The sequence below is a fragment of the Podarcis pityusensis genome (assembly GCF_964106645.2).
Source record: "Podarcis pityusensis genome assembly, chromosome: 9".
NCBI classification, from domain to species: Eukaryota; Metazoa; Chordata; class Lepidosauria; order Squamata; family Lacertidae; genus Podarcis; species Podarcis pityusensis.
Genome location: NC_138034.1, coordinates 40,540,762 through 40,565,596, shown reverse-complemented (window position 1 = coordinate 40,565,596; position 24,835 = coordinate 40,540,762). Strand labels below are relative to the sequence as shown.

Sequence of the window (24,835 nt, the reverse complement as noted above, 5' to 3'; positions counted from 1 at the left end):
TATCACTGACTAGCTTAAAAATGATTTGAACTATTAGCTTGTGGCACACAAACAGATGCTATCTGTAGGAATGGCCTGGCATTGTTTTCAGATGCTGCAATCTGTTGCTCAGTAAATTCCCAGAATTTGGATTTCAGACAGCATGTTTGAACCTCAGCTGGGGATTTATTGTGACAGATGTAAGGTCCTTAAAAATTAGGTCCAACAGTGTAAACTTATACATGCCACTTCTGAGTAGGCATGTTCAGTTCAGTGGGGCTTATTCACAGGTAAGTGGGTACAGGATTGTGGCCTATAACCTGTTCAAATTCAGATAGCCAAGCTAGCCGATCTAACCGGAAGAGTCCGCGACCAGAAGGTGGAGGAACACCACGAAGAATGGAAGAAATTTAATGATTATTTAGTTAAATTTGTTAAGCTAAAATAACTGGAAATAGCGTCCAGATACTTAAAGGGCTTAGGATTGTATCTATGTTAACTGATAAAATAATATGTTTAATACAAGAAGGAGAAGATTTAAAGATGTTAATGTTTAATTTAAAGGGTATTAAAATTGGGATTTGGAAAACCGTTATAAGGATATGCAATGAAATTCAACTAAGGGGAAACGAGGAAGTCGTTTTACAAAGTAAATAACTGTTATTTTCAATAAGGTTATGATTTATGTTTGTTATGTTTTGTTTGTTTTATGTTTTTGTTTGTCATTGATATTGTAAAAACTAATAAAATTTTTGCAAAAAAACCCAAACACAAATTCAAATAGCCTGGTTAGCTTAAAAAGCCTTTACTAAATGTCTTAATACAACATAGATGTGCTAAAGACTTACCCCCTAATTAGTAACTATGCAGCTTAAAACATCACATCAATTTTACCTAAGCACTGAAGCTGAAGTATTGCTCTAGAACAAATCCTTCAGAATATTTTGAGCATAGATGTACAGAACAAAATGTTAACAGGATCACCTGTGGTTATCTATCCACGTGTAATGTTTTGTTATAGTTGCTTTGAGACAAACAGCATTTTAGTACAAGGAAGAGGGTAATAGTTCAATTAGCTGAGCTTATGAGAAAATCTATTATGTTCTTTCCTTTTCTAAAAAATCACATTACTGGTTATCTATCTTGGTATTTTTATACTTGGTGCCGTTTTATTTCAGCAATGTAAGTAGGCTTTGATTGATCCCTATATATTTTGAAGTGTTTTTAACACATGCACTGATTGTGGGAGTGCAGATGTCATAACATAACTGGGGTAGGGGACTATCTCACAGGTTTATGTGAGAAGACTTGAGCAGAAGTTTAATAATAAAGGCAAATGCCTTAATTCCATTGTGATTGTATCAGTGAAATAAAAATTGCTGCTGCAGGGAAGGACCCTGCATCCAACACACAATGCTAGTACAAGCCCTACCAAACTGATAATGATCAGCATGATCAAGCACCAAAACCAGATGCCCCAACTTTGGGATAATTTTTAAAATAATAATAATATAAAAGACTATGAATTTTAAGGAGAGAGACCCATTGACTATGAGTGTTGCAAAGTGTACAGAGGATAGATCAATCCACCGTTATTTGCATGCAAAGAAATGTTCATTGTTGCCATGGAAAAAAATGGAGTGAAACTGCCCAACACTATTTTTAAAAAGTGTTACCTGTGTGCAGGGAGAGATGTCGGGACAACGTCTGCTGTCGGCCAAACACTTTTCCACACACATCACAGGGAAAGAGCTGGTCATTAAATTTCCAAGATGGTAACCCATTTCCAGCCTCCAGCCCTATCTTCTCTGCTTCTATTCCCCAAGAAAGGAGAAAATACAGTTCTAATATTAATGACTCAAAGGCATAATTTGATTCCACACTATGTGTCACTGGATATGTCATGAGCAACACAACGCCACTGTTCCAAACTGTCAGCCGTGGTACATGGATACGATTCTTGTGTGGCACCAGTCAAGGCGTAATCCTAACCCTGCTTACCTGCACATAAGCTTCACTGAATTCACTAGAACTTACTTCTCAGTAGACATGGTTAGGACTGCTGCCTTAGACAATGGATTCCTTTATTGCACTAACCATACTAACGTTAGGCAGGCCAGGAGCCTCCTTGGAGACCATGTTATAATCATGTTAAAAGCATGGCTTGAAAACATAGGAGCTAACTCCTAAGGGGTTCGGGGGGCCCCCAATAAAATATTTGAGGGAGTCAGGTCCCCCCAAAGTTGATGGGCATTGCCATTCAAATGGTGTGCATGCACCGTGTCATGTGATCAATTATGCGGGGCGGGGCTTACCTGCCCCCCACCGCAATATTTTATTAAACTTGGCACCCCTGCTGAAAGCAACTCTGTATAGTGGTAGGGAAGTCACATAGCATGCATCAGCCTCAAACTCTCAGGTAAGACTCTGGAAGCTGGATGCCACCGCACAAGTGCTCTCTTTTATGGTTCTTCTTTGCATCTGCTTTGGAAACAAAAGCTCCCAGGTCCAATCCCCAGCATCTCCAGGTAGGGTTGAAAAGGTCCTGTCTGAAACCAGGGAGAGCAGTTGCCAGTCCGTGTAGGCAAGTATAGCCTCTTTTACTGACAATTTCAGAGTAGCTGGAGCATCTTAGTCTGCAACCGCTTTTATTTCTTAATTTTAATCAAAATTTTACTCCTGTGGAATCAGTACTATTGAGCAGTTCCCTTTTAATGCACAGATACTTCCACTGAAATTAAGCCTTTCCAGTTGTCCCCTTGCATAGCACATCCTATGCCTCTACTCCCCAATATGATCTTAAGGTTGCAAAACTGTTGCGGTTATCCCATCCTTCCTTACAGGAACAGGGCATTCTTCAGAGGGTCAAATAATCAAAGCCACAATTTTCTGTGGTGTTTCATTAACATGGGTGTACTTGGTACTGCTGGACATTCAAACATAAATTGAACTGGCCTCACCACTGATGAAATGCAAATCCTACAGTGGCAGATTTGTTTTTCAAGGTGGTTTTCATGAAATACCAATACTGTAGTTACAGCGGTCAGAATTCACCTCACCGCACGTGTTCTCATAGTGGCTTTTAACACTTACAAAAGGAATTCTGTTTCATGATACCAGCTGTTAAGAGTTATGCCTATACAGTTGTGTAGCATCTTTCATTCACTTCATTGCTCCAAATGTTCCAACACTGAGAAGTTTAAGCCATAAATAACAGAGGAAGGCAAAACAGAACAGGCTAAATTGCTGAGCTGTGTGACTGCTCTTCTGAAGTAATCGTTTATAGACTTGGTGATTTTTAAGGCAAGAAGGTAGCCATTATGGTACTTAAACCTGACATTCTGCTTCAAAGGTGTTGTAAAAATCCACCTAGCAATTCCTGCATCTAGCCCATCTGTTCTGGTTGAAATGCAGCACATCCCAACTTGATTTAAAGACCTGTAGTGATGCAAACCACCACAACTAGCACTCTTCTCTCCTTCAGGCTCCCCACAAATACGTTATTTTAAAAAGTGATGTTAAAACAGATTTTCGTTAGCTTGTCAAGTCACCCATTTCCCCCACCTCTTGCTAACTCTGTGGTGACAGCATGCTAGGAAGATTTGAGTTGTTTGAAGGGATGGGGTCCAATGTGTGATTGAATATGCAACTCACTCATATTTGGGGACTTGTTTGAGCAGGCTGGCTCCAGATCCATTCTGTGTGAGAACCTCTAGACAACCTAAGGCACTGCAGAATAACTCTGAAAGTCACCATGCAGTGGTTAAAACTAGTTGTCTGCATCTACCCTTTGCCATAACCCAGAATTTTAAATTTATTTTCCTTTACTGGAACCTCTGCTTAACTTAGAAATAAAGAGAATGCTTCTAATAGATTGTGAACCTCTCATTATTGTGACTGTATTTATATAATCGTTTCGATATTTATGTTGTAAAAATATGATGTTACCTATTGTCTGGTATGTTGTAAACCACTCTGTGGTTTTCTAACAAGGGCAGTATATACATTTAATAAATAAGAGTCTGGAGAGGGTATCCTGCCTGCAGATACCATCCTATCAGGAGGTCCAGTCCACACAGTGCCAGAACTGGGCCTTCAGTGTGGTGGCCCCTCTCCTCTGGAATTTCTTCCCCTTATACATGGAAGTCATCTTCTCTGCTGCCTTTTCAGCTCCTGCTAAAGAATTCTTCTTTTAACAAGTCTTTTAAATAGAGATATTTATTCCCGTTAGAATCTATATTGGATTTGAATTGATCTTATGTATGTTGTTTTAAATTTTGTGGGGGGGGCGGGCTTATGTTTTTATATATGACACTGTTTAATGTTTTTATTCTATTGTAATTCACTTCATGATGCTTCATGTTAAGCGATTCATAAATGGAAAACTTTAATAATAATGTTACGTTTTATTGTCTCACATCTGTAGGTAAATAAAACCTGAACAAAAAGCTGGAAGGACTTGCATGGCAATGAGGATGGGGCTATAAGATGTGAGACCCCTACAGCCCCTTTACGCAAGCAACCATTGGTCAGGGCTCATGTGGCACTACAAAGAAAAAAAAAAAAAAAAAAAAAGCACCTCATGTATAAGCACTCTTCCTCTTACCCAGTTAAACAGCTCCTCCCACCCAACAGACAGAAATCCTTCTGTGCCTATATGGTCGGTCTCACAGATGATTTCTGCATGTGATATAAAGTGACTGCAAGCAAGGACATTCTGTTCTCCAGTTTGCTTCCGTACTGTTATTTTTAATGTATTGTACGATAAACAATGAAAAATAATAAAGTAACTGCCACAGCAGTAATGGACCTTGTGGTAGCAACTAGTACTGCACTTGTGAATTGCAAGGTGCCCCCAACTTTCCTGTTCAGCTGCTATCCAGAATTGCTCTTTTTTCCATTTATGTAAAGCTAGAACTATCTGGATTGACCGTCAGTCAAACAGTATACATGTGAATTATTGTAATTAATGCACGCAAGACCTCAAAGCCAGCTTAACAGAGCTGCAAGGATCTACGCAGCCATCACAACAGGCTATTTATTATAGGACACATCTCTCAAGAAAGCCACAGTTCATACAGCACCTGGAACAACAAAAGCTTGACACTTGAAGGGTGCCCTCTGGGTGTTACCATTATCTGCTATTTGTCTTATAATAATATAAATTATCCTTAATGTGTGATTACTCATGCTTCTTCCAAATTAGCCCTTCTGTAAAGTTTAAAAGGCAGGAGGAGGGGAAACAAGCTGAAGTATGTATCATGCTTCCCTGAAATCAATTGTGAGCCATTCTTCCTATGATTAGTCTTGAGTTCAAGACAGCGGTCATTTGACTCGGCTGCAATGATATTTTAGCAGAGCTTTCTGAGTGCTTAATCAAAACAGTGCTTCAACGGGAGGAATATGGTAATGATTATGAGAAAATGTCAAGTGTATGCCAGTTCCTAAAGCATGGTCACTACAAAACTGAATTAATTTGGACACAAAGCAAACAAGCAGACTCAATTAAAAGCCAATACGTCTCTTTAACAATTCCTCTCAGCGTTAGTCACTAGCTCTCTCCTTGCCATAATAAAGTAGCTGAAACCAGAAACTATTTCCTGTGGAAAAGAATATCGCCACCGAAATCCCATAGGAAACTGCAAAAGTGTCCATTTTCAAATTTCCCCAAAGGTGCTGAAACCAGACTTTTGTAAAAGCTTACATTGCATCCATCTAGAACACAAGTTTCTCTTGCTTTAAAAATTCCCTCTAAATGTCTGCTACTCAGAGGCAATCTTTTGGGAATTGGGTTGCCAATATTTTCTAATAGGTTTTCCTGGCCAACTTTGCTTTAAGTGATGTTCGGCAGTGGGTCCCCCCCCCCCCCCACCTCAGCTATGCACTTTCTTTGTAGTCGAGTGACTCCTAGCAGAAACTGACCATTCTGAAGTGGCTGAAAGTATCCTCTGGAGCTCTCCCTCAACACTTCCACCTTCCTCTGCCTGCTCTGCACCCATCTGCCTGCCCAGAAAGTGTCTTTAAACTGTGCCAATGCCACTTGTGTGCCTAAATGGAAGACAGAGGGAAGTGTCTGTAGATGTGATGTTTTCCATGCTTGGAACGTAGCCTGCTGGACAAAGGTAGGAGTCATAGCTGCTGCTTCTCCCACATTTTCCTCTGGCCCCACATACCTGTGGCATGTTGCCCACAGAAAATGGCCCACAAGGGACTGTGGCACTTGAGCCGAAAAAGGTTCCCAACTTCTGCTCTAGAATATTCCCAGCTACTTCCCCCCAAAATAGTGTAATACGCTTATGGCCAAAAATACCGTAAATAAAAATACCATAAAAACACCAAAAATAGTGTAATACAATTATGGTGCGGGAGGAGGCTCTTGAGAGTCCCATGGACTGCAAGAAGATCAAACCTATCCATTCTTAAGGAAATCAGCCCTGAGTGCTCACTGGAAGGACAGATCCTGAAGCTGAGGCTCCAATACTTTGGCCACCTCATGAGAAGAGAAGACTCCCTGGAAAAGACCCTGATGTTGGGAAAGATTGAAGGCACAAAGAGAAGGGGACGACAGAGGATGAGATGGTTGGACAGTGTTCTCGAAGCTACAAACATGAGTTTGACCAAATTGCGGGAGGCAGTGGAAGACAGGAGTGCCTGGCGTGCTCTGGTTCATGGGGTTACAAAGAGCCGGACACAAAGTTTCCTCCTAGAAAACTTGTGTGGTGGGTGATACCCCCCCAAATGCAAGTCTCACCTGAACCAAACATTTCCATAGAAAGCAAATGGCTCTAACTTTTATTTAATCATGTTATGTCCAGTCCATGGGCATACTATATAGAACAGGGATAGTCAACTCTGTGCCCTCTAGTCTTTGTTGGTCTCCTAACTCCCATCATCCCTGACCACTGGCTATTGATGGGAGTTATAGTCCAACAAAGACTAGAGGGCACAGAGTTGGCTATCGCTGATATAGAGGGTGGGTTTTATTTTTTGCATCCCAAAATTAGTGATTATCCCTTTACAAAACTAACATAATGAGAAATAGTGTGAAAGAAGTTTTGTATTGGCTGAAGCGAAAGAAAAGTATGTCTTCAATATACAAATGATTTTCTGCATACACATTAAAGGCACAATTTTTTAAACAGAAGTTTGTGGCTTAAATGTACCCTATTCCTGGTGGACTGTGCCAATATCAGCACTGTTGAGTCAAGAATGAAGGCATCCCTAAGGAATTATTTGCCAGGAAGGTTTGATTTCCATTCTTATTTGTTTGCATTTCATATGGTTTTTTATCATTATTTGCTGTTTAAAAGTACGAAATGGTTACAGAACAGCTTAAACATCCTAGAAAGAGAAAAGTGGGGTGAGCTCTATAAATAAAATGGTCATCAACCATGGAGAAAAAATAATTACAAAACTGAGGTCATCCGAAAAAGGTTATGCAACAAAGAAACCATCAGAAAAAGGTAAATGTAGGTTGATAGGATTTGCTGTTTTTACCAGCTGTGCTCTCATTTTACCCTTCAGCCAAAATAAGCAGCTGACTCAACTGGTTCAAATTTATACGTTCACAAAACCAGAAGTAGTATTAATTAATTAATTAATTAATTAATTAATTAAATTTCACTGTATGTGAAAGTAATGGTCTATCTTTGCAAATTGTTCTCCATTTGCATGAGAACAATCCTGTATCTGGAGTCCTATGAAATGAAAGCAAAGAAATGTCATTCACTGTATGAATTACAATTTTCTCCAGAAAGAAAATATCCTTTTATAATATTTTCCTAAGGCTGTCATCATGCTCTAGTTTGTGGTGCCATCCACTGACCAATGGTGCTGTAAACTATCCTGCAACAACAGCCTTCTGAGAGCTGCTGGACCATTGCAACAGTGGAGGAGGGAGGCGGCTGTGGTGGGCAGTCCATTCAGGAGTAGTCCCAACAGGCCAGGGCAGCTCCTCAGCAGCCAACCTGCTCTGCTGCTGCTGTCTACCTCACTGATGACACTTTCAGCCTCAGCAGTGGAGGCAAGGAGAACAGAAGCAGTGAGAACCAAGCAGTTTCCCCAGCCCTGGTCTAAAGTGTTATTGGAGGGGTGTTGGTGGGGCGGGGCCGGGTTGGTGAGCAGGGCCAGCCATCAACACAGATAGATATTAGCCTGATAGATATTACAGCGTACTTTTGTTGTGCAAAGCAGCTTTCAATTCTTATCTAACTCTTCAGCCAAATTTATAGAGCAAGTGTGGTTTGCTTAATGTGTCCAAGATCCTATGTTTTAGCAGCCCATCTGCATTAAGTGCCAGCTAGTTTGGTATCACGACAGAAGAAAAATGCATGGAAAGTGGGAGGAAATGTTTATGCTGTAATAATTTGTAACCACAAGCTGCAATCTAGCTTTTCTTACAGCCCTATCAAAGATAATAGGAATATTGTCAACTGAAGATACTTTATATTGGTCTTCAGACACACGGAACAACATAAGCCCTATGCTGCATGTAAGCTAGGCATATAATTGTGGAATTTTCAAGATACAAAGCAGTGGAATAAACAAAGCAGTAATCCACATGAGCTAAATCAGCACATACAGCACTGTTTAGTGCAATATGAACACGGCAAAAAATACTGTTAATCAGTGTCTCCAAAAGAAGTACTATTGTGAGTATGTTTGCCTCCATCACTTGCCAAACAAACTGATTTTCCAGCACCAGCTTTCTCCAATCCATAATGAGTCTTATTTCTTCCGTTATGAGAACCTGAAGAGCAATAAGACCAGCTGGCAAATTTTCTATTTTCTAAAGGGTAAAAGCGTAGAAAGGAGACACAATGCTCCAGAATGTTCTCTGCTTATGGGAAATCATGATAATAGCCTCCAAGAGAACAGTAAGAAACAGAGAGTCCAAATAACTAAAACTGATGTTAGACTGTTGCAGGCAAATTCCTCGATTTATGGGTCTACAGAATAGTAATGGCTGCAAGTGAATGCAGAGCTAGCCATCTATATATGCCTGCCATTCAATGGTAGTATTAGTCAGCGCTGCCATGGGGAACGGGAAAGGTGTGTTTCAATGTCTTGATGAGGATAATCAGCAAGAAGACCTAAAAACATACAAAATATTTTTTTTAGCAGGCACCGAAAAGAGTACAGTGAAGGCACCTGCTTGATCTCAATAGGCAGGGAGTTCCAAAGTGCAGGCATTGCCACACTAAATGATTAAGTTCTTATAAATGTGGAATGGGTATTACGTGGCACCTGTAATAGTGACAATTCAACTGATTGAAGCAGTCAAGTGGGTAAAGGCAATATTGTAGGTAAATGGGTCCCAAGTTGTTAAGGGCTTTAAATACTAATAGTATCACCTTCAACTTGGTTCAGTAGCAAATTGGCAAGCAGTGCAGATTCCTGAGCACAGGTGTTCTATGCTGACAAGGCCTCATCCTGGTAGCCATTGTGCTGCAGCATTCTGCTCTAAATGCAGCTTCTGGATCAGCATCTATGTAAAATTAATATTTTGTGCCCTAACCTGCATCACTTTACACCAGCTTACTGAAGTTGCATTTGTCATTTTACTGCCCATTCATTCAGTTTGGAGAGAATAAATACCAGACAACAGAGCAGTTAGTGGATGGGTGAGTGATTGAGATAATTTTTGATGTACCCGGCCCACCATCCTTTCCCAACTCGACTCCCTGTAGGTATCTCAAAATTAACCATAAGTGTCTCCTTTAGTTAGGACAATTTCAAGGCAATTTTGATCTGAAAGTACTACAAATGTCCAATCTAGTCAGAGGTCCAATTGCAATGCATAAAACACTCATTGTTTTTGAAACTCTTGTTTTAAAAAGTCCTTTGCATTTATGGGATACCTAATACAATGAAACAACCACAGCAGCGATGCATTGCTTGGGATGCTGTGGACTAGAAATGGAATATTCTGTTTTGAAAAGTAGTAGCTTTCTACAATCACTAAGGAAATCCTCATAAAGCAAGGAATGCAGTTAGATTTGAAGCCTTTTGGCAGAGTAGGGCAGACAATGGGGAAGCATGGTGTTAATTATCCTCATTATCTCAGTAGGATGATAGATCTGGAGCCAGAAGAATAGCAATCTGAATCTCAACACTACTGACTATTTACTCTTCTTCATTTCACAGAAGTAATATACTAATTTGTTTCAGAAATCTCCAAAGCCTGCCAAATCTTCCTTAAATGGAAATATGGCTTTACATTCAAAACCTCTAAGTGTGCTCCCTACTGCCACTGGGCAATTGTCAACAGCATTTGGAAGAGCAGCAGAAAATGGAATCTGATGTATAAGCAAATATGAAGAATTATTGTCATGGGTCAACTCAAGTCAAGAGGACTGTTTTAACTGCAGCACGGCAAACAGAATCCTCTTACTGCCCATCACAACTTCTGAGATACCTTTAGATGTCCTAAAATCAGGAATTACAAGGGACGCGGGTGGCACTGTGGGTTAACCACAGAGCCTAGGACTTGCCGATCAGAAGGTAGGCGGTTCGAATCCCCCGCGACAGGGTGAGCTCTCGTTGATCGGTCCCTGCTCCTGCCAACCTAGCGGTTTGAAAACACGTCAAAGTGCAAGTAGATAAATAGGTACTGCTCCAGCGGGAAGGTAAACGGCGTTTCCGTACACTGCTCTGGTTCACCAGAGGCGGCTTAGTCATGCTGGCTACATGACCCAGAAGCTGTACGCCGGCTCTCTTGGCCAATAAAGCAAGATGAGCGTCGCAACCCCAGAGTCGGTCATGACTGGACCTAATGGTCAGGGGTCCCTTTACCTTTACCTTACCCATGCTGTGCATCTTGAAGTCACTCAGATGACCTTCAGAGTCATTCATAACAAACAAGGTTGTTGCTTCAAAAAGTTATTTAATGAATGTTAAATGTTACACTGGAATTTGAAACTTTTGTGGGGAGGGAAGGTGTTGCTCCCAAGGCCATCCTAAGGTCCAAAACATTAGCCCCAAAAGAAGAAACAAATGCCATACACTTGAAAAGCCTCACTTAGTGTGTCACAATAACCACGCTGGCTGTTTGTCCTAGAAAAAGTTCTAGATGGTTTGAGAACTGTTTCTGAATGGACACAAGACACCATTGCTGGCTGCTCCAATAGAAGTCATAATAAATCAGGGCAGAAATGGTCCATCCATTGTTCAGTCATAAGAACGTAAAAAGAGCTTGCTGGATCAGGCCATTGTCCCATCTAGTCCAGCATGTTCTCCCATTGGCGGCCCAAATGCCTGTGGGAAACCCTCAAGCAGGGCCATTTATTGGCCTTAAGAGTCTTAATTTCTTGTAGCCAGAACTGCCAAGAATAATGTTGCACTGCCTTAAAACTCTGCTTCTTGAAGTAGGAAAGGAAATAGGAGGACATAGGACACACTGGTTCCAAAGGAAGGAAAAGCCAACTCGTTATGCTTGAGCTTCAATGAACAAATTAGGAAAATAATATATATTTTATTGCCCTAAGAAACAGAATTTATAGAGATAAAGGGAGTCTGAGTCTGACAGTAGTTGAACTTATCTGGACACATTGCTGAAGTGGAAGGAAAGGTTAAACAAAGGAATCCACTTATCTAGGTATCAAGAGTTTAGTTTTGAGTTACTAGATGTGACAGAAAAGGTAGTAGAGAACTTTTAAAAGGGATTAAAGGTTGGCACAGAGCCAAGAAAGCCAACTGACAGGCAAATGTTTAATTCACTGACACATTTAGACCAAGAACAATGCAAACCCATAACACTGCTTTACTTCTTGACATAGGTAGATATAAAGAGCCTGTAGTAAAAATTTCTCCAAGCTTGCTCAGTTTGCATAAACCTATTTCTCTTTTTTAAAAAAACAGTTGTAGGCCAACTGAAGTAATCATTTGTTTTTAGCAATAGTTATATTATAACCACAGAATCCAGAAAGCAATGTGAGGGGAAAGGGCTAATGTAACAGAGCATGAATGGAAACAGCTTCTTAACATCAAACTTTTTTTGTTGATGATAACGTAGAGCATCTGTGCAGTGACACTGTGTATTTTTAACAGAAATATATGATTCTTTTCTCCTTCAGCTTAATATATAAGACCTCAGCACAAACTAACAATATGCTTGGGTTGCAGTATCCATGCTAGAAGCTGAGAGTCATCCTTTTGACTTTCAAATCCATGGATTCATTTCAGGAAGCCGTTAACAATTCAATCATATTTCATGGGTTTCCTGGCCAATATTGGGCTGTTGTGGTGTTACTGCTGACCTTTGTTTTTCAAAGCAATTCTTTTAACTTTTTCTTCCTTATTCCATTTCTGTTCAAACCTCCTGACTCTTACTCTTTGCTGTGTTTAATTCTCTTATTGTTCTTTCATTAAAGGTTGCTTGTGCTTCACAGTGGCACCTGTTTCTTGTGTAAATAAGCCCATGCCGAGATTTTCCCAGTTTCTTGCGATTGCAAGAGATTTACTGTTTCCACCAACTATAGAATAGCGTATAAGACAAGAATTAAGACATTATATACATCATGAACATTGTATCTTAAAATTAACAGGGAGACTGGGCCATAAGGTGAATTTAGAGAAGCAGCCAACACTGCTCCTTTTCCTTCATTATACATCTTTAGGCGCCAGGTGAAACATTCCTCTTCAACCAGGCTTTGGGCTGATTAATATTCTACGGCCTTTTAAATGTGTTGGGAGGGAATATTGTTTTGTTTTTGTTCTAAATAACCAATTTGAGCTTTTATCCTGTACTTTTATCTTGTGAACCACCCTGAGATTTTCAGATGAAGGGCAGCATATCTATTTAACAAATAATATTAAGACTGTATTGCAAATTGCAATATGCCTCCAGTTGGCAAGCACTTCCTTTACTCAGCATGGCTAGTAGGATATGGCAATTCTATGAATCACCGCTGATATGTGAGAGAAGCTTAAACAAAACTAAGCCAACATGATTGCTAGGAACATAGAAAGCTGCTTTATACCAGGTCAGCCTGCTTGCCCACCCAACCCAGTATTGTCAGTTTGACTGGCAGCAGCTCTCCTGTGTCTGAGGCAGAGATTTTCCCAATCACCTGCTACCTGACCCATTTAACTGGAGATGCCAAGCACTGAAGCTGCATGCAAATGACGTCTCTCTGCTCTGGTCTGATAAGCTGTGGTTTCTCAGCATGTATGTAATAATGTTTGAAGATTATGACATGTGTACCCACTCTTTCAACACCTTTATTAACATGGTTGTAGATTTTTCCTGCAGCCCAGATGTTGGACTTTATTTTGTGAATGACAAATAAGACCTTCCCGGAGTCTGAGAAACAGATGCTCAATAACAGAGATACTATTAGAAGAGAATTTAGAAGCACATGAGGGAGATACGTATGCAGGGGAACAGGTAAATGTCTGAGAAGCCACAGAGAGGAGGGAGAGCAACAAAAGAACACAGAGGAGTAGGGATATAGCAGGTGTACTAATCTTCAGAGACAGGTAATGGAGAGAGAGACAGAGGCAAACAATGTAGTGATATTTAAAGATTTTCTCTGCCACAGTGAAAACTTGAAAGATTCTCAAACAAAAGCTGGAAAGATAACATTTCCTAACATAGGCAATCCCTCCATCAATATTTCTGGAATTTGCAACGCATCATTGGACTAGCACTGAATTCCAGCATGTCCAACCCTAGCCAATTTTTTGCTGGTCAGACCCTAGCTCAGGTGAACTTTCTACTTCCCATCTTACTATTCTTAGTTCTGCTGGAGAACTCTAGCCAATCCACACATCCAGCTAACCAAGCAGGAAATGCTGGCAGGACTCTCAGCTACACGGATCAGCAGCTGTCTTTAAAAGTAAAGAAGCACGTATGCTATCACTCACAGGATGTTAGGCATTATATGTCTATTGGCACTGACAGCTTCCTCAGTGCTGTCCTCAAGATGATGTCTCATAGAGTGAAAGGGTACTTCAGTCTCTGTTTGCATGCAGTTACTTGCTCTTCTTCTCAGCTGTTGTGGTGCTGTCAGTAGTAGATCTATTACTGGGATGAGATCAGCTATATTTCACATTGACTGCTAGAGACGTTTTCTAGACATGCTCTATACACACACGTGTGGAAGGCTTCTGAGATGCTTGGGACTTTTGATACTAGTCTCAGTTTCTACTATGAATTTATTTTATTTTAAAAGGGTAGTTCCTCTAAATGGCTCAATGAAAATGTCAACTCGGTGTATTGTGGCAGTAAAAAATGCCCTCACTGTTAGGAATTAAAACGATGAAACGGCAAGTTATGATGTTTCCAATAAAGGCCTACAGAATATCCACACAAAGAATACTGTGTGATATTCTTATTGCCTCAACTCAAAAAAAGTGATAGGAAAGCTGGAAAGGGACAAAACAATTAAGGTGATGTGTGATTTTTCCTTTTGAGTGTAAGGCTGGATATAAATTAATAAAGAACTTCTGAGGCAGAGTTTAAAAGACAGAGATGCTTTTTAGCAAATAAAAAGGATCACTGTGTGAGCAACAAAATAGGAGTTTGTAAAAATCGCGAATGGATGGAAAGAGGGAATTGGAAAAGAATTATTTGTTGGGAACTGAACTGTGGGAAGTATTATGAGGTGAGCTAGGAGCCGGGAAAAAGGAGCTGTGAAATCAGGAATAGAGGTCAAACGACAATGCATGACCAGAGACCTAACATACATGAGAGCTTGAGAACCCCTTGCTGCTAAAATGAGGCTCCGCTAGAAAAAGAATCTCTTTAAACTTCTTCCTGCACAGCAGGATCCAACCTGAGTAGGTGCAGTCAATCCAGAAGCTTCTTCACCAAGAAGACTGCCTCCTACGATTCACTTGTTTACCACATGGGGTAGCCACACGAGATTCCAGCACCCCCAGGCAGTCTCAAAATCAAGAATATATTCTGTATCCCAGGCTGAGGGTCCACAGAGGAGAAGAGATGCACACTCTAGCCTCTGTTGTCTGCTTGGGAACACAGGCCCCTGGAAAGCTACACCCTATGTCTCCCAGAAAGAATAAGAGAAGGCAAGTCTGGCCCCATTTATCAGCCCAAGGAGGAGGAGCTGAAGGGAGCTTGCTTCTCCCTTCTGTCTGAAATAGCACTTGACTCCAACTGTCAGTCACCCTTGGGCCAGAGAGCCAAAGGGAAGTTTACTCTGGTCTCTGCCATCCACTGGGGTTCCACCTTCTGTCTCCTAGGAAGAACATCATAGCAAGGGAAAGACCAGACCAGTTTCATCTACCACTGCTACAGGGAGTTTCCTGCCAGAAAGAAATCTCTAACTGCCAGTTGCCCTGCAGATGTGAAGGGAAGAACACTCTGGCCTTTGCCATCAGTCAGAGGAGCAAGAGCTGCTGGGGCCAGTCGCAGCACCTTAATCCAGGCAAGGCCACCCACATATGAAGATCCGCCTGACTCTAAGTGGATATAAATGCCTGGTTATGACTCAACACCTTGTTCTGGCATTGTCAAACTGACATACTTCTTCTACCTTTTCCCTCAGTTCGTGTGTCCTGACTTTTCTTTTGTAAGACTGATGGCAGAAGCCTCAGGGGTTTTTTTTAAACTGATGTGAGCCACTTTGGGAGACAGTATTTGTCTGAAAAGTGGTCTAAGAACATAATAACAATACTAATACGCAAGAGCAATAAACCCTCATCTAATGCTGTTGATAAGCAGCAGCTTTAGGACAAACGAAAGGAAGTATTTCTTATTCCAACATTTAACCAACCTATGAAACTCACTGTCACAGGACTGGGGTATTATATAGACCATAACACTAGCAATGGCTACTAACTACAATTTTCATAAGCAAAGTTTCCTAGGTGATGCAGATTGTGTATCATGCCCTTCCTGTGAACTTGGCTACAGTGTCTAGTTGGCTACTGTTGGGAGTGTTAATGATCTGGGATGCTGCCCCTGCGAGACTTATTCCAGGAACAGATTCTTCTCCTAAGGGTCCTCTTCACTTTGGAACCTTCTTCCCTCCTTTCAGCTATGCCCTCGTAGGTCCTTTGGTGCTTCTCATTCAAGGAAAACTCATAGAATCAAGAAGCTGTCTTATTCCAAATCAGACCATTTACCTAGCTACCTCAGTAGATGTCAATGGTGACTAGCAGTGGCTCTCCAGGATTTCAGACAGGACAGAAGTCTTTTCCAGCCTCACTTGGAGATGCTTAGGATTGAACCTAGAACCTTTTGGCATGCAAAGAATATGCTGTAGCACTGAGCTACACCCCCCGCCCTTATGCATAATGAATACACCTGAGGGAAGGCAGGGAGAGAAGACAGAATAAAGGTATCTCAGTCTCCTTTCCCTGGTCCCGTCACCACCAGAGATGTCTCTTTATGGCAGCCTTTTTGAACACATAGGAATTTACTAGCTTGTTCTCTGAGAACCCCTGGGACATAACGAAACATGTGTGGTGTATGCCAAGCACACCACTCAGCCCTAATGAAAACTGGTTTAGTATCCTTGCAGCAAATTTATGGAACTGTGACAGGATTTATTTTACCCAATGCAAATGATTCTTTCCTAATTTTACAAATAAAGATAGTGAAAGTTTTCATGTCTATAGCATCCTAAAAAACAAAAAACACATTTGACAACCAGACAAAAGCTTGAGCTCTTACAGTTCGGTTGATATCAAGCTATGACCTCACCTGGTGAGTTTAATTTGATCTTCCTTTGGTAATACTGTAACACTTGGTTAATGCATTTTGACGGGCTCACATATCATATATTAACCTTCCACATTTGCAACGAACATGGATTTAACCTGCTGGCTAATAATACCACTTACGCACATGGAAAGCGGAAGAGAGGGGACAGAAACTCAAGTTTTGCATGTATGCCAAGGCCTTACATCAGCACGTGGCAGAGCTGAACAAACATTGAATGTCCAGAGCATCCACTGCAGCTGATGCCACCACCCCTTTATTTATTTGTATTAGCAGGCAGAAAATAACTGTGCTCTCTGCCAGAGTTTTGCTTTTGCTACCTGCCCCACTCCCCCACCAGCTCAGAGCATGCTGAAGTCAGTATTTCGTTATATGTATGCCTTTTGTCAAAAACAGCAAGAAAACCACGGCTGCATGTGTGTCCTCTTCCAAAGAAGCAAAGTTTCTTCTCTGGATTCCATGCAAGATTTTTGGACAATTGTGCAACATACACAGGAGTCTGGAATTTGCCCTACCACATTTTCAGCTGAAGTTAATGTCAGGTTACAGCAACATTAAGATATCCTGGCAGGCAGCCAATGCTCTTTTCTTGCAAGGTAAATTACAGATGGCGGTCACATCCTGCCTCCTTAAAAGTTAGAAAGAGCTGGCTGGTATGCAACAATGAAATAAATAAAACAAATATTTCAGTAGCAAAGCCCATTTGAGAGGGTTTCTAAAGGGATGAAATGATTTAAAATGTACAGGTTGACAGAAATATCAAAGTGCTTATTTATACAGACAGAAAATTAAAAGCAGAAAGTCCAGTTCCAGTTCCTTTCAGTTTGTTAGCCACTATGGAAATATTTTGAGATTTTGTTGGGATGAGGCAGAACTTCAATTGAAAAGCTGAAAATACATAATGTTTTGTACATGATCTTGTGTTTCTGGTAATTGTAAGGGCAATTATATATGCTAACCTCTCCTTCACTCCACTCTGCCTAAGCCCCAACAGCCCCAGAGTGACCTAATACCTAAAAGTTTACTTGTCATAGTAGCAAGCAATATTTATCCTATCATGACAAAACTGCAGCTGAATTTGTGTAGGTAGAAAAGCAACCCAATGAATCTGTGATAAAGTAAATGTTTCCAGAACTCTATGTGCTGAGGAATTTCTAATCAGCATCCCTTTTCATAGTAGTTTTCTAGGCTTTGTGACTTGCTGACCATAAAAGACTATGGGTGAAATCCAATGTTGCATGAGTGGAAGTCTCTTTTGCTTGCATGCAGTCAACCTTGGGTGCCAACCTATGTCAATGTGCACTGCAATGTTCTTAAATTCTTGGAAATAATAATTAATGGTTTCTTCTAGCTGAAGAATCCAACCCCAGTTAATTCTAATTAGCATCAATTCATGCTAAGTTAAATACATTTTATTTAGCCAATTATATTTTCAAGGCCTATGGCTGGTGTCTTATATTTTCAAAGCCAATGACTTCTGAAATATTTTGTTTCAGGATTTGTGATGCTTCCACTTGATGTATCTGAACACAACTAGGACTTTTCAATCACAATATCTGAACTTTACTGTTACTAAAAACATAATGTCCCATACCTGGTACTGTTGTCCTTCCATGAACAGCAGTCTCATTAGACAGGAGATCTTTTGAGTTGGAAGTGAATGGTGATTGTCTAAATGTATCTTCAGGGAAAAAAGGGCTAAGGAAAAGAACGATTTGTTTTCTTTTAAGCTGACATAATACTAATCAGAGAATAAAAATCACAGTAATGCACAATTAAATACGTTCTGATTGCAATGTTACAATGAAAATTGCTTTTGAAACTCAAATAAAGACTAACCTTTGGAACAGAATTTCAGTTGTTTTACAAAATGACTTGATCATCACTCCCTACTGAATTCTGTATTGTTATCTACACAGCATACCATGTATCAAAACCGAAAAACTGGAGCTTTTCGTAGAAATACTTTGGAGAAAGAGACAAATGGTAGTGGCTTTTGAGGTGAGACAGAGCTGCTCTCCTGATATTGGAATCACTTCTGCTTACTGGGTGGTGCAGGGCAATGTAGGCTGGGGGGTGGGCACCAGCGGAAGTGCTAGATTGACCACTTCACCTGCCCAACCCCAAACTTGCTGCCATCCCATCACCATCCAGGTAAGATGCAGTGACCCCAGTGGCAGGTGGGTGGCCCACAACCACCACATGGGCCTCCCCTGAAGTTAAAAGTCAAAAGCCCTCAATGCCAAATAATGTAATTTTGATGCATGGCCTCTATGTTTCCCCAGCTATTTCTTAATGAAGAACCACCATCTTTCGCTGGCTATGGTTCGCATTAGAAAAGCAGCATTAGCAGAGACATTTTAAGGAGACATGCATGTTCCTGAAGCCCAGTGATGTTTGTGCAAAGGAATTTCAGGACATGGCACAGTATATCAGGTTTTATGGAGTGCCACATTGCAAAGAGCTCACAGTTCAGACATATGTTCCAGCAGCATGTCCAAGCCAAGTTAATCCAGCTGGTGTGGATACAGTAAATGTCAGTATGAAGACTGACACATCCTGTCTGAATATTCTTATATAGGGAGGACAATGCTTCTCCCCGTCCTGAGTGGCCCTTAGTGGGAGACTGATTTTCTCAGGAAAATGTCTATCACTGGAGGAGCCTAAATGAAGCTAAGCATTCTCCTTACAGTTATTCCCCTCATCTCTGGCTGAGCCAATACATTCTGTTTCCTATGCAAGGAAGTTGTTTAGGTTGTGACAGGAAGACCTCGGAGCTCTAGGACTACAAACTGAGAAGCTGTGTGCCTTTTTACACAACTTATTTACTGACGGAGGGAAAATCAGTTCATGTTCAACCCAACAAGTAAAACTTGGCTCCTGCATGCAAAAGTTTTTGTGTGGATAAATTGACCCAAGCTATACCTGGAATGATGGACTAAAATGATGGACAGGATTTCTCAATGGAAGAGACAGTGATGTAGTGGTTAGAGTGTTGGACTAGGACCTATGAAACCAGGAATCAAACCCCCACTCAGTCATAAAGCTCACTGGGTTACCTTGGGACAACCACAGTCTCTCAGCCTAACCTACCTCACAGGGTTATTGTGAGGATTTGATAGGGAGGAGAAGGATCACGTACACAACTTTATGCTCTTTTGAGGAAAGGTGAGATATAAATGTAATTAAAAAATTAAATAAAAATAAAGGAATAGATAAATGGTTCAGAAAGAATGGATAATTCTCTTTGGTATACTGTACCCAAGTGTTTGGGGTGTTCAACAGATGGATTTCTGCTCATGATTTGGGGTCTACCTGCATGCTACTTTTGAGGACAATCAAGTCCCATATAATATTGCATGTTACTTGAGCATGGGTGCTCTGAGGCGCACTGTTCGCCTGTTTGTTTACACATGTGCTGAGGTTTCGCTGGGTGTTGTCATTTGCCAGCCTCCCACTTCCACTTTGTTTCTATCAGCCCACAGGAAAGGACGCAGCCTGCTTTTTGTGCAGAACCGCTCTTGCACAAAACAGCTCTATTAAAAATAAAAATTGCCCTTGCAGATAGATGAGGTGGAAAGCAGGAGGAAAGCAAGTTGTAGCCTTTCATGCAAGGGATCCATGACTTGGACAGACAGACCCCCTCACACCCTTTTTCTTTACTGCTTTTTTGTGCAAATCTGGTGTATCTGCACACAGATACACACAGGTAAACAAATACCTGCTCACAACAGACTCCAGGTTTCCAGAATTTATGGTGGGCACAGAAGCACTAATTGAGCAGTGGAGAAAATAACACACAGCAAGAATATATCTCATCAAGCTCTGCCTGCTAGTGCAGATAGGAAACATAGGGATATATTTTGGAGGCAAAAAACCTAAGGTGCTCATGTGTAAACCCATAAAGGCCCAACAGACACAACCACCCACATGGGCATTAATGACCTAGAAGGGACACAGCCTTGGTTGACAAGACTTGCCAGGACACCTGGGAAACTACAGTCCTGCCTTGTTCTGCTAAATAAGAATAAGAAGAGGCAATGGCATGGGCCACTGCTTTTTCCTTTTCCGTGTTTTGCTGAATGTAGAAGAGGCACCGATGAACTGAAGTGAGATCTCAAGGAAAGACCAGGGACGAGAGAAATCACTGCACTTTGGAACAACTCTGCAATAATCAGGCATGACAGAGGCCAGAGGTGAAGAGGGACCGAGAGAGTGAGGTTTCATATCCAATGTGAGTCTCTATTACAGGAAGTAGGTACAGAGAACGTCTTTTTTCCCTTCCTGCTGTAGTTAACAATCCTATGATTTATAAGCACATCAGAAATGTATCAACGCTGCTGCTGCTGATTTATTGCCTTAGCTGCCCTAATACTATGAGCTTATTGATTGAATTAATTTTTAATCACATGTCAAACAGAAATATATCAGCTTATCACATAGATAGCATGGGTATGATCATGCCAAACTTAAGCATTTTTTAAAAAATTCCCCTGATTTCTGTGGGAAATATTTAGGTATGAGCTCATGAGATCAATGAGATTTAAAAGGGCATAACTTTGGTTTGAATACACCATGTACGATTCTCCATCTGATACACTGCAGCATTTCAAAATCTGAAATAACATTCCCACTACACCAATGCCAAGTACCTGCCATGTTATAGGATGCTTTATCTGTATGGCCTTTGCAGAGTGCCCATTCAACATGCCAGTGAAGTGGGCCAATGGAACAGAAAAACACCAGATAGTTCTAGGTAGGGTCAGTTCCTTTACTGACAGAATAACGCAGTTCCACAGCTTTTAAGTTACATTCCACTGTAATATACTGTACAGTCATACCTTGGGTTGAAGTTGCTTCAGGTTGTGCTCCACGGCGACCAGGAAGTAACAGAATGCATTACTTCCGGGTTTCGCCGCTCACGCATGCGCAGGTGGTCAAAATGATGTCACGCGCATGCGCGGAAGCGGCAAATCGCGACCCGCGCATGCGCATATGCTGGTTGCGTTTACTTCAGGATGCGAATGGGGCTCCGGAATGGATCTCGTTCGTATCCAGAGGTACCACTGTACCGTCCTTCCAGCAGCATATAGTCACCTTGCAGTGCCCCAAACAGAACAGACTTTGGCCAAGAGCAAACTTGCTTCAACCATAAGTGTATTTATACTTGTGCTGAGTCACTCTCACATGCTTGCTGTCTTACTCTCATGTTTAACCAGGTGCAGGTACAGGTGCAGGACAAACACCCAAAATTAACCAGCTAAATTAACTAAACCCTTTAACCTTTTTCTCTGCATGCATAAAGCCCTTATACATCAACTTATCATGCTCTAACATGTATGCTGCTTACCTAGTTGTAGCTGTGATGGTGTTATCCTTAGAGTGATTGTGCTCTTTGCTCACTTTTTCTGCAAATATATAAATTATTATTTTTAATTAGTCAAAACGAACAAAAGTATTTCCTTTCAAAGTTCTAGTTCTAGCCATTTTCAGCTGAGGAAAATCTTATTTGTATGGATTTATCAACTTATTATCCAAATGTCCTCTCCAACCTCTCATTTACATTGTAAAACATGCATCAGGGTTTCCTTGCTGAAAAATTCCCCTATTCCATTTTCAATGCATTTTTGACATCTATGTGCTTTCCTTTGATATTATAAATTTGCTTGAATACTATGGGAAGCAAAGAAATTGGCAAAAGGAAAACAAGTTGCCTTGGTGTTAGAACAAATGACTGCAAGGAAACTATTCCTGTATTATTTAGAGACCTGGAAAGAAGCAGCTATCTGTGGCTTATGGCACCCATTGTAAGTAAGATATATGTCTCATGTCACACATACAGAGGTGGGGAAAGAAAAATCAAAAGTCATGCATGCTTAATTTTTCCTCTAGGCAATAGAGGAATAGGTTTTTGCCTAGGTAATTAACTGCTTTTTTGGAATGGAACTCCCTTCTAGTTTGTCATTAAGCATATTCAACTGATGGCAGAAACTATTTCGCAATCTTCCTAGAACACAAATTTAAACTCCACATCCAGTTCAAATGTTGCAATCTTGCTGTGACTCATAACTTTATTGTTCAAAAGGAAAGAAGTTCTGTGCCCATGGTTTTCCACTGAGTGCCACAGGTTCAACAGGGCAGAAAGGACCACAGGATATGCTGCTGAACCTTTAAGAACAGGAACAATGGCGCATGAAAAGAAGTGGCACCACACAGATACTGGCAGTAAAATTGTGTTGATCTGTAATGCAGAGAGCCTATATGGTTTAGTGGTTAGAGCGTTGGACCTAGAACCTGAGAGCTGAAATTCCCACTTTGCCATGAAGCTCACTGGGTGACCTTGAGCAGTCACCATCTCTTGGCCTAAACTATCTCATAGGGTTATTGTGAAGATAAAATGGGGAGCATGAGAATCATGTATGCCACCTTGAGCTTCCTGGAGGAAAGGTGGGATATAAATGTAATAATAAATAAACAAACTAAAATTAAAAAGCAAAAGCAAACTTACAGCCTGAATACAATAAAGGCAACCCCCATTTACGCACGTTTAATATGTGTGCGACCACACATATGCACATCGTGCCGAATCGAGAAGTGACCCAAAATCATCATAAAAATGTCACAAAATGGGGGATGGGCGGGGTGTTTGCAGACCTTTTAAATGGTGTTTCAAATTTCACTGATGTGAACAGTGCCTTGGAACATAACCCCTAAGTAAATGGGGAGTTGCTTGTAGGACTTTCTTTCAAGGATGCTTTTAGGATTGCACCGTAAGTCTCCAGTTAATCTGCAACAGTATTTTTTACTTTTTGCTACTGCAGTACTTACAAAGCTATTTTTCTAGATATGAAAGCTTTATCAGAAGCACATTTACTCATAAAAAAAGCCACACTGCATTTAGAAGGACTTATAGTACCATCTTACACACATCTACTCAGAATTATGTCCAATGAATTCAATGGGACTAAGTTCTCAGGTAATTGCGTTTAACTGGGGTAGGCAATATGGCGCCCTCCAGGTTCCCATTGGTCATGCCGGCTGCAGGAGTTGGCAGTAGAAGACCAACAATATCTGGTGGTCACCATATTGGCTGCCTGTGGTGTACAGAATTGCAGCCTTAAGGTCCTAGTAAGGACTTCAGCCTCAGTTCAACACATTCAAATTCAGAATTTAACAAAAACGAGGAAAGTAGATGGTAGGTATCCAACTACTTTATTTACCTGACAACTGAAAAAGTAGCTCTGAAGCCATCTTCACTGATATATCTTGGCTGAAGAGGTTTCTCTCAGGGAGCACTCGGCCTTCTGGTATCTTTTGTATGTGTTCAGTTATCTCTTGCCTGAGTAAAGTGCTATAACTGATGTTTTGGCTAGGTGAAACTGAGGCTTGGGAATCATGAATATCAATTTCCATGGGCTCTTCTTTGATCTTTATTATTTGAGATTCCTTGCAACTTTCCGCTGCAAATAGAAGAAAACAAAACAAAGCACCACAAGGTTGCTTATTATTCATCTATTTAGCATTTAAAATGTAAGGTTAGGTTATACAAGTCTTACATATTATTTTGCAAGAACAACAGTACCATACATCACTACTAACTTCACATATTACCAAGCGTTAAAAGAATGTAGTCAAAGAACTACAGCAGGTATTTGTTTGCTTGTACTGTAAGTATGCATTGACAAAAATATTTACTGTTTGTTTGTTTTAAAAAAACATCCTGCATCTTTTGGTAAAAATGAAAACTTTGAGAACTTGGAAACTCTAAAAGAATAAATGCTTTCATAACAAAAACTGGCAACCATTAAGATTCATTGTTTTACAGAGTTACACTAACCATACATAACTTCTGTTTAAAACTCAGTTCATTCATTCAGTGTCATAGGCCTCTCACAACAATGTATTTATTTACCAAACTTATTTGCTGATTTCCAAGCACAGTACTCAATTTGGATTTCGTTCTTGTTACAAATAATAGCCAAGAATCTCTCTCTTGCACGTACAGTGGTACCTCTGGTTATGTACTTAATTCGTTCCGGAGGTCTGTTCTTAACGGGAAGCATCACTTTAGCTAATGGGGCCTCCTGCTGCTGCTGTGCCGCATGATTTCTGTTCTCATCCTGAAGCAAAGTTCTTAACCCAAGGTACTATTTCTGGGTTAGCGGAGTC

The 24,835-nt window shown here is 40.7% G+C and overlaps 2 protein-coding genes across 2 annotated transcripts in view; one reads left to right on the top strand and one right to left on the bottom strand.

Moving 5' to 3' along the window:
* LOC308485867 (uncharacterized protein C4orf51 homolog) overlaps nt 1-4,709 on the top strand; it is a 34,877-nt gene extending 30,168 nt beyond the window's left edge. Inside the window, exon 7 of the mRNA XM_081022106.1 lies at nt 4,406-4,709. The gene's annotated coding sequence lies outside the window, so the exon portion shown is untranslated. The remainder of the gene's footprint in view (nt 1-4,405) is intronic.
* Nucleotides 1-24,835, bottom strand: part of ZNF827 (zinc finger protein 827) — a 128,990-nt gene that overhangs the window by 15,150 nt on the left and 89,005 nt on the right. The window contains 4 exon segments of the mRNA XM_081021862.1: nt 1,656-1,793; nt 18,261-18,364; nt 22,017-22,074; nt 23,887-24,126. Coding sequence (XP_080877988.1) covers nt 1,656-1,793; nt 18,261-18,364; nt 22,017-22,074; nt 23,887-24,126 — 540 coding nt within the window.